This window comes from Puntigrus tetrazona, chromosome 7 (genome assembly GCF_018831695.1).
Source record: "Puntigrus tetrazona isolate hp1 chromosome 7, ASM1883169v1, whole genome shotgun sequence".
NCBI lineage: Eukaryota > Metazoa > Chordata > Actinopteri > Cypriniformes > Cyprinidae > Puntigrus > Puntigrus tetrazona.
In genome coordinates, this window is record NC_056705.1 from 31,121,528 (window position 1) to 31,139,795 (window position 18,268).

The window sequence follows — 18,268 nt, forward strand, 5'->3', positions numbered from 1 at the left end:
CGACAAAAGTCATGTCTTATTTTCATAATGCTATGTTAATGCAACAGTATTATGGAGTAGCTTAGAAAACCATGTAAATGTCATTGCTTGTGCTTGTGTCATTGAATATAGTAACCATTGGTATTAAGACAGTTATGTAAGTGTTTTTATTTCATTACATTGTAATTTACTATTATTTAAGAGATGATTTACCCAAATATAAAAACAAATATAAAAACAAAAACAAAAAGTTTTGCATACAGAACCCCGTTCACATGGATCCAAGAAAACCGAAATGCCAGTTATGAATGCCACACATATGTGCACATATAGTTTTATATTTTTATAAGGGAGACATACATGGTCATAACTGATCAAAGATAGGTTCTCACAAAAACAAGTGCCATTAAGTGGACAGAAGTATAATTACATTTTGGCGTGAACTTATGTTGTGATTACATGATGTAAATTGATTAATATTAACTATTAGTAACTCTTCTTTGGACAAAGGCCATACTGTAAGACACAGATGGCATAAAATACACCCTTTGAAGTTCTAATCTCATGTTCATGGTGAGACAGTATACACATTTGAGAGTATCATGTGACCTCTGATCTGCTAATCTCTCCTTGAGCCACAAATGCAGTATGAGTTAAAGCAGCATCACTTTAGATTAAAAAGATAAATATTCCAATGTACTTAACCTTCAGACAAGGTCAAATGTCGAGTTCATGACACTAAATATATAATAAAATGCAATGTAATTCCATCCGTGTAATCCATGAAGCATCAAATCAAAATTAAACATCAAATCAGAAACACTTGTGTAATGAATATTACATGCTAATGCAATCTTCATTTCCACCATAGGGGGTGAGTATGCATTGAGATGATGAGTGATTTGATCACATCCTCTCATAACTAATTCAACCTAGGGCTGCCAATCTAATACAAGTTGCATAAATCAATAGCAGACCAGTCATTTAAGTTGTTTAATTTCATGTCATCAATTAAATTCCAACTTGTGCAACAAATTTAATCATTATTTGTAAATAATGATGACTCTTTGCGTGACATTCCCATTACAACTATATTTATTCTATGATCTGATGTGGAATTGTTTGCATATATACACAGCACAGACGGGTTTAGGTCATTGTATGAGAAGCGCCCCAAACATCTTAAGCATCTGTTTGTTCAGCAAAACACAAAGTGCGTGTTCGAGAGAGATACATGAGGTTGTGCAGCTTTATATATCATAGATGTGATGCATCCAGGCAGGGCAATGGGACTGAGATATTCATCATTTATGAGTTGGTCATGTTCTCCAAATTTCACCACCTGCTCCCTGCTCTGAACACATACACACACAGCAGACTGAAATGAGGGCAGAGCTGCTTGGGGCAGTCCACACACATGCGCTCTCCTCCCTCATGATCAGGGGTGACACATCTTGGGTGGAGTCAGGTGTGTAGATTTAGGCTTCAGTTTTCAGTCATAATTTAAATAGCTTTCTGTTGTCATGCACATGTTTCTATCTGGTGCTTCCTGAACAACAGCTTTCTGATTAAAGAACAATGATGAGAGGCTTATGGGCAGCACGGGCAGTGTCTCTGAACATTGAGCTAATGTTGAGGAATTAGGATTTAGGCTGATGAGACAGATAGAGGCATGAATCTCAACCTTGCTTGTCAGAAGGCCTGCCACAAGCAACAGAATCTGAACAATTACATAAAATGATTTATACAGAAGCTTGGAAACGTATTTCTGGTAACATTTTGCTATAAGATTTTCTGGGTTAACATTAATTAATATTAGTTCATATTATGTTCAAAACTTAGCAATATATTATTCAAACTTAAAGTTAACATTAATATGCCTGTAATCACTGTGAACTAACATGAATATTTTCATTAACTAACATTAGCAAAGATTAATAAATTCTGTAATAATATATTGTTCAGAATTAGTTAATTAGTCTTGTTTATGCGTTTTCTAATGTTAACAAATGAGACAGTTTTTGTAAAGTCTTACTGTATTTCCAATATTTAAGGTCTGTTGATGGCATTTCATGTGTTTATACAGGGTATAGGGTTGTACAAGCATTTAAATGATCTGAATCAGACTATAATTACCTGTTCATGTTTATTTCTTCTACTTTTACACACCTTAGTTAACATATAGATAATACAACAACATTGCTTAATGTTACTTTAAGAATCTGTATTCTTAATAACTGAATTAAATTCATACTGTACATACTACATTATAATGTGATTAACAAATTCACTTGCAGCATTAAAACAAGTGATTTTAGTTCTTATTTTATTTCTTTTTCTAAGGCCTATTTTTCCAAATACCATGAAGGGTGAATCAGTAGAAACTAATGTAATGTAGTATATAGTATGATGACAACAAAGAAAAGGTACGTTTTAGAGGCTGTAGGTTTTTTCAGTCATAGAAAGTAGGCATGTCTTTAAAGTAAATAATGAAGCTCTCAAATCTGAGTTTTTATAAAGGATGAGAAGGTCATTTTTTGAACTGGTTTAAGGCCCCAGCTCAAACCAGTCCAAATATTCTCAGCCTTTTAATTAATTTTGTCTAACAAGTTTCTAAAGAATAAAAGTGTCTAACAAAGGATATATGATATTATATAGCCCTTTGGCAAGGGTGGCTAGGTCTCCTGGAATTAGACATGCAGCTGACAGAGGTCATGAACAGGGACATATTATTTCTGGCAGCAGATCGAAGAGAGAGAATTACAGTAGTGCTGCACAGACACAGGTCTACTACTTTCTACAATTGCCCTCACAACCTGGTTTTCTTCACTCTTGCAGATTCTTTTGTCAAGATAATTTGATATTTGCCTAAATGACTTTACAACAAAGTGGAGGATGAAGACACCAACAGCACAAGTGAAGAGAGATCAACTGATGACGATCAACAGGTGATATAATACAGGGTGTGAAGTAAATTAGACCAACCACTACAATGAAACACCCACACAGTCTCATCCATTTCCAAACAAAGAATTATAAATAGTCTTATAATTAACTTAGATAACACTTAGAAAAAAACTGTAATAATTACTAAAATGCTGCAACTTACTAATGCTCTAAGCAACATACTATACACTTTTAAGAGGATCAGTTTCTCTGGAGCACCCTGTGTTTGAGCGCTTAATTCAAGTTTTCAATATTTTTAAATTTCACTAACCCTCCATATGGGCTGTCCCACTAATGTTTTGAAACAATATGGAGGAAAACATCTGAATGTCCAGTCTTTAGTAATGGTAACCACTTGGCTATTGCTCAAAAAAAAAGCATATGTGATTTTGCGGGACAATAAAGGGCACTCTGGTAATAAAGGGCAATCTGATAATTTTACTACAATTACACTACATGAATATTATTCACATAGTCTGTGGAAGGTGGAAAGCCTTCATGCTGTGACACTGGATGATAACATGATTTCTATCATGACAAGTCTTTGATTGGTATGGTAAAGTACATGAAAATGTCAATGTGTTTGGTCTTGGTGGAATAGATCTGCAATGCTGCTGCGGAAAGTATTTCCTACTTCCCTGGGTCACACTCAACAAATGGTGTATCTGGCCGTAACATATGTGACAGCCCGGGACTAAAATGCACATCAGAACCTGTTTAGATACAGGTTCTTTGGTTCCTCGTGTGCTCATTCAAGCAGGTCAGTTATTAAGCCAGAATGGCGCATGTTGACAAAAGTACTGATATACGGGAACAAGTACTACATCTGTTTAAGACACAATGATATAGACAATCACTGCACATATTAGTGATGAAAAGATTACTGAAAAAATATACTCATTTAAAAGTACCATTACCTTTGTAGTGTGTAGTGTGTTTAGAGTAAAAGTACCTGTCTTAAAATAGATTTAAAAGCATGTATTAGGCCACTGAAATAGCACCAAAGGATTCAGGTTACACCCAACCCAAATGCAAGCCAAGCACCTGAGGGGCTGAAAGGTTAAGCATGTTGTGGCCAAGTACACATCACAACACTGTTTCTAATGAACACTTTAAGCAGAAGACCCTGGCATGTAATACTGGTAAATCCAGATTATAAAATAGAGGCATCTTGATGACAGAACTCCTTGATGATTTATGTGCGACACCACTATCATGCTATCTGAGCGGTCTAAGATGTGTTGTTCCCTCAGGTCTGGCAGGAAGGTTTAGCAGGCCCAAAATACTGCCAGCATTTCAATGCAGTTGATGTAAAGGCTGTTTCTAGCATCCACCATATTTTGAAGCATCCATAAAGATCACCTTCCTACTGCTGACCAGTCCCAGAGAAACCCCTGTTCAGTCAATTGGGTGCATTTCAAAGGGGCCAAGGCTGATATGCAAGCCTAGTTTACCCTGATTAATAGCCAGAGGAGGAACTTGTGCATTTAGCCAGTACTACAGGGGGTGCATGCAGAGCAGGCCCAGTTGAAGTACCACGGAGGCTGCGGCTATTAGGCCCAGCAGCTTCTGAAATGCTTTGAGGGGGTGAGAGAGACTGATCTTGAAGGAGGCTGTGAACCATCTGAGGGCCATGCCATGCTCCGTTGAGATTCACGCTCTCTGGTGAGTCACATCTATGGCCTGTCATGGGGGCTATCTAGTTGTGAAAGTAGGCGTCTTTCATGTCCAAGGAAAGGAAACAGTCCTCTGAGCAGATTTGTGAGAGGATTTGTTTCAATGTAAACATTCTGGACAGCCACGAGGGAACCCTTATTCACTCTGGGCTGGGGGAACAAACTGTGACTCCTATCATCAGCAGATTCTTCTCTTCAGTGCACAGGATGTGAGAATTTCTGTTGTGCACTGAAGTTGTGACCACTCCGCTGAAATGCAGTCTTTGTGCAAACTGAAGGGAATAACCTTGTTTTATTATCCCCATAACTGACACTCTGGGAATGGCCTGCCAGGCCTCGGCCCGTGTGACAGGATTTTGGACTGGTTCATAGTTTTTAACTAGTTCTATCATGGATTTACATGTGATTGTGCATATCTTTGACCATCTTCTTGGTTATTTACCCCGTCTTTGACAATCTCGTTTCTGAGTTGGGATTATTGATAAGTGTTCATTTGTGGTAATATTGGTCCTGTGACAGAGTCAGCTAGATCTGCTTGGCACAGACGTTATCTGGTAGTAGTGCTTATACGACTTTTTGTCCTGGGGCCTGGAATTTGGCTTCTCATCGTCCGATCAAATCTTAAAGTGTCTGATTCACTCTGAAATCCTACAACAGTCTCCGCAACGCACACACAAATGCAAAGCTGTTGGTGACAGCATTCCATTCTGATCGCTTAGAAGGATTGTGCCACTCAAAGCTGATCCTCGCATGTAACATATACTGTCATATAGTAAGATCTGCTGGATGTGTCTCAGCATAAAATCATTCCAGCCTGCTCACTCAATTACAAATTTGCTGTTTATTCTTCCTACATGAGAATGTGAGAGGACCAGCAAGCGAAGCATGAACAGCCTAGGGCTTTCAAATGAAAGAAATTAGAAATAAGCTTTTAGGCTCACCGGATGGCGGCAGGGTGACATCACTGCTACGAGAAAGAAGAAGAAGAAATCAGCAAACAGGCTCATCCGTTTGCGAAGTGTGTCAATGATGAAACAACACATATGTGCTCAAAGGAGACCATCATTTGCCACCTGGCCTTATGTACCTCAACGTCACAGAAATCCTGCCCCAGGTATGGCAAACATAGTTCCACTAAGGATGTTGGCAAGGTATTTAGATGTTTGGTTAAAGCTCCTCAGTTCTTCCTGTAGCTTCTCATGAATGTTTGACTGGGCTATACTGTCTTGTTCATTAGGCTTCCACCAAAGTGGCATTCTAAACACATTTCTCTCTGTGTGAGGCAAGAATGCTTCTGTTCTTTAAGTGGAAGTGGTGACCATTTTGCCAAAGGGTTTCCCCTGGCTGAGATGAAGAAAGGGTATTACAGCCCTCACATCATTGTACCCAAGAAGTGTGGGGGACTCAGTCCTATCTTGGACATGAGTGTGCTGAACTGAGCCCTTCACAAGCTCTTGTTCAGAACGTAGAGCCTCAAGCACATGTTGTGAGGCACCAAGACTAGTTAGTGGCAATAGATCTGAAGGACTTTCATGCCATAATCTATTCAAGAGAAAGTCTGCATCTTCAATTTGCAATATGTCCAATCAGGCCAGAGACTTATCATGCCCACTGGGTGTGAGGGCAAACTCAACCATAGGCATTGTTGCTTCATCAACTTTAGCGAATGGCTGTGCACTAGAAGACATGTAGAAGTGCAGGCTGAGTTACAGCTAATACATTTGACAGATTCTGCAATTTGCAAATAGAACCAGTCTCTTCAAGAGTTTTTAAAACTAGTTATAGTCTAGCAGGGTGTAGAGCTTGCATTCTGCGCTGTTCCGCTCTCTAAAAAGCATCTCAATTGCTAATATCCAGCTCAGTTATTTCTTATGAACCCTGGACTTATGAATCATGGGAAATATCCCTCAAGTGAACTCTGATAATGGATTAGAGTCTCATTGTCATGGCTTGGTAGTTCTACCCTTAAACAGGGCCCACCATTGAAATCTTCCCTGTCTAGTACTTCCTTTCAGTAAGTACATAGGTTGATTTCCATGTTAACTTCACTTTGGGTAAGATGGGGTCTCCATAGCATCATTTCCATTCAAAAACGGATGCTTTTCCCAATATTAATAACCAGGACTTTTCAATTGTTACTCTTTCTTACTTTGACTGAGGTGATCTCTGCCTTCTCTCCTAGATGTTGGAGTGTGAGTCTTGGATGTTGGAAGGTTATGAGGAGAAGAGGTGCATTTGGTTGTGACATACTGGGTTTGTTAACCTCTGGGCCCCAATATACTTGTAATGCAAATCAGCAGCTGTGGCATTTAGTATAGGGACCCCTAATGTCACCTTTGATGCAATGTTAAAATGACTAAAAGAGATTGTTTTGGTCACATATTGTAAGCCTCATATCCTGATGACATGAACTGAGATGTTGTGTCCCTTTTGCCACAACTCCTCTGAGTGGGTTGGGACATTTTTTTTGACTCTTCAGAACGACAGCAAATGCTATGCTGGACTATTTATACTGGGGTGTCTAGGGCATAGCCAGCTATACATATTTTGCTCACCAATTTTATTTGGCCTTTTCTCAATGTCAGGGGTGTCTGGGCTCCAAAGAGCGAAACAAGTGTCTCTTTCATCATACCATCTCTGTACCCTCCATCAAGGAATGAAGGAGACTTAACCAAGATATTTAATTTCATGACAGATTTATTCAAACATACATTAAATATTGAAGACAGTAGGTTCAAAAATAATAAGTTACAACATAATTAAAATATATAGAGCATTCTACTCTCTGAAGTAATTGTTTTTTTATGGATCTATGGGCATTGTATGTCTTTTCCTGATATTTTTATGGCGAATTTATAGTAACCACTGCTGACAAATTGTATTAAATTTAACAGGATTTTTACAGAATGATATTTTTCCACAAGATTTTCTCATTTATTCTGACCTTGGTCAAACAACATAACTAAAGCTATGTTTATTGTTACATTGCCTGGTGCATTGAAATGTGTTCTGTCTTTTCCTATGTATCAGCCAAAATTCTCTCTTGTTCTCTCTTTTTCACTTGTTTTCTTAGATCCTCCTGCCAATTCAAACCTGTGAAAGCTCTAACAGGTTTGATAACCATATAATCACATCTTCAGCTGTTTCTCTTTCACAAACATAAACACAGAAACAGACAATCTGACTCTTTCATTATTCTAAATGTGGAAATTGAAAAATCATGCTTATTTCAAACCCATGGCAAGAGAAACAAAAAGAAAGAGATTAACTGGTAAATCAGCCCCTCCTTCTTTTTTGTCATTAAATTTTCTATCTTTTTTTTTTAATTAGTTTTCCACCCCCTCATTTGCCAACTATCATCTCCTGGTTCTTGTTCTTTCCTCTCATGTATGTTTTAACATCCTCACATCAGTCTTTCTCCTCTTCTTTCATGTCATCATTACCTATTTAGCTTACTTTGAACGTTAAAGCTCATTACCCATCCATGTGCCACAGAGGACCGCTGGCACTTTTTAGAAGTTGAAGGTGAATGTGTGGTTGGCTGAGGTCTGTGAGATGATGTGCCAGCTGCTGCCAGTCCGTCAGCACATCTCCTAGAAACACACCAGCTCATGGAGCCAACATTGGGCATTAGCAGCTGTTTTCCTGCATATGTCTATTTTTCTTTCTGTTTCACCAAAAAATCTATACCTTGAATCTTGTTTGTGACACTGTATATTCATACTTAACATGTTGAGTTTGGTTACAAGACATGAAAGATCCATTAGAAGTAGCCATTATTACATTAGAAGCAGCAGTATAAGAACACTGCTGTTGTTACATTACTTTTGATACAGTTGAGTATTAAAAACTAGCCAGATACTTGTACTCAGTTCGATCTGCTTAGCTGACCAGCAGACTATGCCCTAATATGGCTACAGTTGAGAGACTGACAAACCCCCCAAGTCAGATTCCCAGTGAAATGCTTTCTGACAGCAAATGCAATGAGTTTGCCTCATTCTTTTCTGAGAAGATCGAAAATATCAGAAAGGCAATTAAAACATCAGATGATGTAGAGATATGTCAGATTCAACCAAAATCTCAAAAAGGAGTCACTATGTGTGTTTTTGACGCAATTGATAGCAAAACTTTGGAGGAAGTAGTACAGCACCTAGAATCCTCAACCTGCTGTCTTGACACACTTCCCACATCCTTTCTTAAAAGCGTGTTTGACTGTTTAAAAGCTGACATCTTAGAAGTGGTGAACACATCACTTCTTTCTGGGACTTTTCCAAACGCCCTGAAAACTGCGGTTGTTAAGCCCTCCTGAAAAAGAGAAATCTTGATAACAGTATATTGAGTAACTATAGACCGATATCAAATCTTCCGGTCATAGGCAAGATCATTGAAAAGGTAGTTCTGAATCAGCTGAACAGCTACTTGAACTCAAATGGTTATCTGGATAATTTTCAATCTGGTTTCAGACCGCACCACAGCACAGAGACAGCGTTAGTTAAGATAATAAATGATATTCGCCTAAACTCTGATTCTGGTAAAATATCAGTGCTGGTACTACTAGATCTTAGTGCTGCGTTTGACACTGTCGATCATAACATTCTTCTAGACAGACTGGAAAACTGGGTCGGGCTTTCTGGAATGGCTCTAAACTGGTTCAGGTCATATTTAGAGGGGAGGGGTTATTATGTGAGTATAGGAGAGCATAAGTCTAAGTGGACGTCCATGACATGCGGAGTCCCACAAGGCTCAATTCTTGCGCCGCTCTTGTTTAGCCTGTATATGCTCCCACTAAGTCAAATAATGAGAAAGAATCAAATTGCCTATCACAGCTATGCTGACGACACGCAGATTTACCTAGCCTTATCACCAAGTGACTACAGCCCCATTGACTCACTCTGCCAATGCATTGATGAAATCAACAGTTGGATGTGCAAAAATTTTCTTCAGTTAAACAAGGAGAAAACTGAGGTCATTGCATTTGGAAATAAAGATGAAGTTCACAAGGTGAATGCATATCTTGACTCAAGGGGTCAAACAACCAAAAGGCAAGTCAAGAATCTTGGTGTGATTCTAGAGACCGACCTTAGTTTCAGCTGTCATGTCAAAGCAGTGACTAAATCAGCGTACTATCACCTAAAAATATTGCAAGAATCAGATGCTTTGTGCCCAGGCAAGACCTGGAGAAACTAGTCCATGCCTTCATCACCAGCAGGGTGGACTATTGTAATGGTCTCCTCACTGGCCTTCCCAAAAAGACCATCAGACAGCTGCAGCTCATCCAGAACGCTGCTGCCAGGATCCTGACTCGAACCAGAAAATCAGAGCACATCACACCAGTCCTCAGGTCCTTACACTGGCTTCCAGTGACATTTAGAATTGATTTTAAAGCACTTTTACTCGTTTATAAATCACTCAATGGACTAGGACCTAAATACATTGCAGATATGATCACTATTTATACACCTAACAGACCACTCAGATCACTAGGATCAAGTCAGTTAGAAATACCAAAGGTTCACACCAAACAAGGAGAATCTGCTTTTAGTTATTATGCTGCTCGCATCTGGAACCAGCTTCCTGAAGAGATCAGATGTGCTGAAACATTAGTCACTTTTAAATCCAGACTCAAAACTCATCTGTTTAGTTGTGCATTTACAGAATGAGCACTTTGCTGCGTCCGAACTGTGCTACTTTGCTTCTTTTATTTAAACTGTTTTAATCTCTTTTTGCTTTAAATTCAATTTATCTTAAATCAGTGTTTTTATTTTATTTTAATTTCTTTTATTGTTATTTAAACCTTGTAATTATTTTATTTCCTCTTTTGTAAAGCACTTTGAATTACCATTGTGTATGAAATGTGCTATATAAATAAAATTGCCTTGCCTTGCCTTGCCTTGCCTTGCCTTGCCTACATGTGTCAAGATGTCAACCTTGTCAACCTTGGCATGATGTTAAAGTAAACATCATTGATTTGAGCCATCCATCCTTTATTGGAGTTTTTAAGTCTATTGTCTTTCAGACTAAACCTTTGCATTACAATTTTCCTATAAATGACCCAAAAAACATCTCAGCATCTCTCCTTTTAAACCCTTTGACTGGTACTTAGCATACTGATAAATAACTCTTCAATCCAGCAAACAGTATTTTCTTTTCTTTTGCATTGTGTTATCTCACTCTGTGTTCTCTCTCATTGTTGCACCTCTTCTGTGTCTCGTTCGGTCTGACATCTCCCTTAAACATAGAACAGCACACACAAGCACACACTGTCACTTCAAGTTAATCGTCAGGGAACGCCTCAACGACTTGTTGTCTTAGCAGTGCTAATTAAGCCACTTCCAATTTTGGAGTGGAGGATTTAGATGACAAACAGAAAAGGGGCAAAAACTAAGTGAGGGTAGGGCTTCTTCTAACCTCAAACAGTGCAAATTTAAACAGAGCGTAATCACAAACCCATATCAAAATGAAAAGCAAAGCAAACTAAGTAATAAGACTAATCCCAACCATGCTCGCAACATGAATCCAGCTAACAAGAGTCCAGATTAGAAATAATAAATGCTCAGGAGGAGATTCTCAAGGTAGAGATAAGACTTCAAAAATACAAAAAAGGTCATTACATACCCCAAAATAAATGAGATGTTAGATGAGAGCAGTGGTGGTGAAGGAACATTAATGTTCAGCATTCTGGGAGGCCAGTATAATCTGCCTCGTTGGCTGAATCTTAGGTGGGTATGACATACACAGAGTGTTAAAAGCTTTGTTTTGAGCATGCAATTAAATATTGCCACAGCAATCAAGCCTTTGCTTCAGTGTTTTATCTCAAGTACAAGAATGCTGATTGATTTTCAGTGTGATTGAGAATACAGACAATACAAAAAAGAAAGCAGAAAGAAACAAAGGGATGGAAAAATGCTATAGATTACTGACAAAGCTCGAGGGTGTATTACACAGGTTTGTAATACATTTTAATTAGATTCAACCTGTCAAAGCCTTCTAGGCAGTGTGCTTGCTCTTTGCCTTTCCAAACCATTCCTCGTTTCCTTTGAAAGAAGCCTTTCAGACATGTTGATTTGGTCCTCAAGAAATGTTTCAATGTGGAAAACAGATTGCTTCTTAATATTTTTGTGGAAACTATGCAACATTTGTTTGTTAAATTAAAAGTATATATAATATATAGTTTTTTGTTTGTTTGTTTGTTTTTTAACATTATGAAAGCCACTTATGATACTTATGATAAATTTTAAATGTCCTTAAATAAAACTAAGACTTTGTTTTTAGATTTTCATTTTTTTTTTTTAAACATGTCTTTAACTTGTGTTAACTTAAATTCAGACTAAACAGGGATAAAAGGTAAAACGTCAAAAAAATGCTCTTTCAACTGGCAGCATTTCTTTTCATATTCCAAGTACACTCACCATTATTGGCCTATATATCTAAATGTATTTTCTGTGTTACCATCTCAAGATAAAACAAATTAGTTTTTGCATTTACTTTAACAAATTGGCACAGGAAACATCGCTATGGCAACGGGCTGTGCCCGTCTTGTCTCCATCTCTCAAAAGTACACAATGGATCAAATCAGTATGCACTTTAATTTAGATGCATTTTAATACAGCCCAATCAAAGTTTTAGTGTATTGTATGCCAGCTTTACTCATAAACTTAATGCAGAGAGGACTTTACTGGCATGTGTGCTGGTGTCATGCATAATAAGAGATGCTGAGCTGGGGAGAAGTCCTTGGCCCTCTACAGAGGCTCCAGGGGTCTGAGAGAGCAATGAGGCAGCTTGCGAAGGCTCTAATCATGCCTGGGACAACAGGCCTGCAGTCTCGCTCTGCCTGGACATCTGCCCTGTAATTAAAGGGCTCCATAGCGTGTGTGTTTATGTGTGTCTTGTGTGCGAAGAGTGTACTGTATGAAGATGCATGCAGGCTGGTCTGACTATAGGTGATGTATCCAGTCACCCAGGGCCCTGGAATGCTTGGGGGATTCCCTCGAAATGGCCCAGAACAAATGAGAAGATATATAGTACAATATCTGACATGAAGATGCTTAAAGCTAAATGTAATAAGCAGATCACTTTGACAATACCTGAGTTGTATCCCATTGCCATGCCATACACAACCCGAATTACCAAAGTATAAAGCCAATCTAAGCATTTTAACACTCATAGATGTAATTTAAGGTAAAAAACAATAAAAATAGAATAGTAATCAGTAAATTGTCAGTTTGTTCTGTTCATTCCAGTCAGACTAGATGATGAGATCAGATTTCTGTGTGGAGCACTAACATACTGCAGCAAAAGATAAAACAGGCTTGAAACAGTTTTTAGCATGTTAAAATACAAGTATTCTAATAATTTGGCCACAACTGTAAATGTGATGTGATTTAGTTTTTATAGTACTGAACTCTTACAAACATAAATGCTGCTGTAATTAGATGCATTTTTAACTGCTGCTTTCTCACCACTTTCAGTTTTTTTTTTCATGTTTATTTCATCATTGAGAGGAAATTGTGCAGCACATATATTTACATATATAAATGCTGCAGGTTTGGCAAGCTGCATTTGGTTTATGGCTAGAAGGGATACAGCTCCAATTAGAAATAAACATTGAAAATAATTTTCAACCTATTAGATTGCGTTTTATTAATCATATGTATATGATTAATATGAATATCAGGTCGTATAAGATCAAACTACTGCACAACAAAAATATTTGTCGACAATCTTTTATTGAAAATGTTGTTGATAATGCTGACTAATTGCTTCAGCAGTGATTTAAAGCACTCTTGCATGACAGAAACAATCGACTGTCGATATAGAGACTGCATAAAAATTTGAGTAAACTAAGCAAATCAACCTGTCACAGAAATCATGTGATGTTTTGTTTGCTTGTTTGCTTTTTGATAAAATGTGCTCGTCATGAATCCAAGATAGAAAAAATTAATTTTAAAGAAGCTACCCCTCGAAAAAAATTCTGTCAGTTTTCTTCATTCTTTTCGTCCCTTTTAAAGATGCATGACCATAACCGTAAGAGACAATGAGGCTCTATCTGCAGTACACGGCTTATCTCACATTGCACCTTGAAGTGAAGAGGAATTACTCTGCAAAATTCAAGAAGCTTATGACAGGTTTTTCACAAGTCAAACTATTTTGCTGTTTCTCTGACCATATCAATCGTATACACACTCCTGCTCATACATAATTATGCTATGCAGTCCTAAATTACAAACACAATTTTCTTTCAAGTTAAGTCAATTACAGTTCCTGCAACCAAATCCTAACTATCTACAGAGCTCAACCAGAGGAAATACAGCAGACCTCTGTATCTTTCAGTAATGTGGTTTCACATGTAGATAGCTGGTGGTAAAATGATGTTAGGGCAGGGTACACACTTGGTAAAATTAGTCACAGCGGAGGCACGCTGATGATAAGGCTCTGGCGCAAAGTAAAATTTAGAGATACCACAAAATTATCATCCACACATATCAAGAGACAGAAATCCATGTTAACAATTATACAGTTCCTGTATAATTTCACATTATTGTATATATTCATAACATCATTAAAAAGATAGTTCAGCTAAAAATGCAAGTCTTCTGATGTCATGCTATGAGCTTGGTATCAGCCAACCAAAATTTAAGTTGTATGTTAAATCTGATTCAGATTCAGTCTTAAGACTAATTGTTTCAAAGAACACAATTAAATCACACAAATGTTATCTGAGATGAACGTCAAATAAAAGGGGTTTTTTTTCTTACACAAAGCTACTATGTGACTTCAAACTACTAAAGAATATAGTAAAATGGATTTGACTTGAATTGTACTTAGAGCCTGACAAACCATTGCACCATTTCATACAACACATCATTGCGTGTAAAACAGCGGTGTGAACATTCTGCTAAACATCCCCTTTTGTGTTCAACATGAGTAAATATTTAATAATTTCCATTCCTAATTGAACTATGCATTTAAAATAAGTTTTAAAATGTTATATCTTTTGTGTTCTGAGTTCCTGTAATTTACAGTTTTGGAAGAAAGTATAAATTGGTGAGCAGGTTTTTGAGCCTGATACAGGAGGAATCTGCCTATCCAAAAACGCCGCTCATGGGTGAGTGATCTACTTTTCCTTGCGCACACATACTCAAAGATGAGCACTGACTGAAATTTCACGCTGTGGTCCATTTGGAACACATATCTAGTACTCACAGTAGATTCTGGGTCACCCTAGGGAAAGGCCTAATGCAGAACCCCATGTCACAAGAGAGAGGCCAAAAAGAACATTTGGTATGACAAGGAAAACAGAGGGGTTGAATTAGTTAGAAAAAGTCAAAAAGAAAACTAAAAATCTGAAACTGTGAATTGAAAGGACGTAATTCATTTTGTACATGAAATATGGAATGTGTGCAATTGCAGCCAAAAAATCATATTAAAAAGACAAGATCGAGCATAAAATGATAGGAATATAAAGAGACAGGATGGCGAGACGATTCATATGTGAGAGCAAATATGTGAGAGTCCTTCTCTGCACCTTATAAATTCTTCATGAAATATGAGCAATAAATCAGTGTGAAACGATAGAATGACATCAAGGCACAGCCCTCAGTAAGTCGTAGCATGAAGGTAACAGGCAAAGACACATTCAGACACACACAAACTAATCTGCCAGACCTCCTTGTCTGTCTTCATCTCATCTGTGTCCTCGGTGCTCAGTGCTGACCCCTCTCTGTATTTCAATTATTATGCGTTACCACCTCTACACTCGTCCACTGGTTTCTGTGACAAGCTAAGGGTGCTGCAGAGTTTCACTGGGGCTATACGAATGTTAACCTACCTGAACTCTCTTTCAAACAGACACTTACACACATTTATATTTTATATTAGGCTGGAGTGGAGCAATATACAATGCATGAAATGTGATACATCAAAAAGATTCATTAAGTGAGTGCTGATAGAAGAATTGAAGGCTGGATGAAAGGTGGAGTGAACTGAAGATGTTTAGACTGAATGACAGCACTAAAGGCATTAGCGTTTAGCTTTCAAAGAGTCCATTTGTTCAAGAAAAAAGAGGAAAAGAATGAGAACACACTAGGTGATAGAGTGAAACCCAACTGAAAAAATAGTTTTTAGCTGGTCATTTATGGCCATTTGGTAGACGTTAATCAATAGAGTTACTAACTGGTGGAATTGGTTTCACTGTTGAAAACCATCAGGTTAAAATTAGTAGACATAGCTTCCCAGGTCTTATTAAAAAACAAAACAAAAAAACTGTTAAAGAGTTAGTTCTTCCAAAAATGAAAAATTATGTCATCATTTACTCATTCTCAAGTTTTGGGTGAATGAACTTTCAATGGAGGAACAAAACTTGATGACACACTTCACCAATTTCCTTTAAGAATATTACATTATTTACATTGTGACCATTATATGAAGCAATTAATATTTTTCACCTAGTACAATTAATTTTCTTTGTATGATGCACATACTACAGCACTACATCCCTATTTTAATTTCTTTGATTTCTTCTACTGTGTTTTTGCTCAGTTTTCCTCTGCTGGGTTTTGATTGGTCAGACGAACATTAACATTTGAGAGGTTATTTTTAGGTAAAATAAGAGGTTATTTTTAAGACCATTATCATTACCTTTATGAGGGTTAAGCTGGTATGAGATTTTTTCCAGCAGTAACAAGAGTAGTGAGGTGAATTGAAAAGAAGATCAGCAAAGGAAGATTGTGGACTGAAAGAATGAGGAGACAGTGTGAGACAGGAGCCAGCGAGAGGGGACTGTTTCACTGCTGATTATCTCCAGCCCTCCTCTGTCCATCATAGACCCCTTGATGTGTGAGTGTCAGTCTGCTTTGTCTGTGTGTATTTCATTTGTTTGGCTGTGTTTTCTGTTTCATTTTTTGTAGGTCTACTTGCTGTGTGCCCCTGTTGTGAAGCCTTATTGGATAGTAAATCAACAGAGACCAACTGTAACAAAAATGATATAAGCCTTTTGCTTCGTCCTCTCCCCACAGCTGATCTCCTTGAATTCGAACCACAACTATAGCCACAACCCCCATATTTCATTTTAAAGGTCGATTCATAAATAATTACATTTGTTCTCCTCAAAATATTAATTGTATGTGACTTCTGCTTTTAACTTTTGCAGCTGAGACCGAGGGACTATCACTGTTTCTGGGTTTAGAGACCAAGAATAAACAAGCTTATACTCATAACTGACAACACAATTATATTAGCTTTAGCAGACAGCTATTGCAGTTACCTGTGGCTTGAATGACATAAAAGTTAAAGACCCAACTGAAACTGTGTTACACACTTTGCCAAGATTTAAACTATAAAGCCAACCATCACACACTGCTTTAAATCATTTAGTCATTTAGCTTTACCTTGAGGTTAAATGAACGCACAGAAAGAGATCACTTTACAAGGACACTGCATAACCATTTTGTCAGCTGTAAACTTTCACGGCCATTACCTGAGCACTTTAATTTCCCTTTCATCTATTATTTCATATAGTATATGCCTCAGAGGCACGAGGCATATTAAACTCACAAATCTAATGTGTATATATATATAATTTAACATACTTAATTCACTTTTAATCATTACTTTTTACTTACTGTGCTTACTTACCTTGCTGTGTGTGACAGCAAACAGCAGTTTCATGGGTACAACACTGTAACCTCTCAAAATTTATGTGACAAAGTGCAGTATGTGTGAACAGGATAAATATATACAATCTGCATATGAAAGGAAACATCTGTCTCGACTTGCTTGTCTTTGTCTCAGTGGAAATGTACAATCCGATTACGGTAGGATGTTTACCATATTAACTTCCTCCATATGGCAAGACATAGAGTACATTGAACTTTTCTTTTAAATTAAGCCTCTAAAATGTTTATGAGGAACATTTCTGTGACATTTTGCTCTTTCAAATTAAATTCTGGTAGCTCTTCTCTTAGCCGTGAAATAAGCTGCCCGACATGCCTGAGAAACACACAATCTAATAACTTTTCAGCAGAACTAAAAGCATTTTCACTGTGAAGGCTTGCTCAAGCGAGACAATCTTTGGCACAGAAAGAGCTAAATAAAGACAGTAACACACAGATACAAAAATATTCACACAAACACACACACACACATTAGCTGACAGAATCCACTTACATTGTCTCGTCGTTCTGAAACTCCAGTTTTCCAGACACTTCCTCATAGTCTTCCCCTCCACGAGCTGTCGCATCCACTGTATGGTATGGCACAGCCACCAGACCACGTGCTCCTGATGTCCTCAGGACCTTGACCTGCATGATACCGATACTTTCACTAACTCGCACAGACTCACTTTCGAATGTGAAAATTCCTGCATGGTCGTCATCGTAGATCGTCACGGTCGCCGTGTGGGCCTCGCCAAGGGCTGCGCTAGGAGCAGGTGCTCCAGTCTCCATAGTAATAGGATGTCCATCAGCCCACCCAACTATACGGGGGTTGTTCAGGCGTACATAGAAGTATTCATCTTCCTCAAAGATGTCATCATCAATAATGCCGACGGTGATCTCTTTAATGTTCTCGCCAGGTTTGAAAACGAGTGTGCCTTCAGCAAATTCATAGTCAGAACCAGCATTGGCTGTGCCATCTTCTGTGCGGTAATCCACCTGGAGTTGTGCATGAAT

At 37.9% G+C, this 18,268-nt stretch overlaps 1 protein-coding gene across 1 annotated transcript in view; it reads right to left on the reverse strand.

Annotated features, from left to right (window-relative positions):
- LOC122349645 (sodium/calcium exchanger 1-like) overlaps positions 1 to 18,268 on the reverse strand; it is a 59,190-nt gene that overhangs the window by 19,238 nt on the left and 21,684 nt on the right. The window contains 1 exon segment of the mRNA XM_043245770.1: positions 17,766 to 18,250. Within this exon segment, the coding sequence (XP_043101705.1) occupies positions 17,766 to 18,250 (485 nt within the window).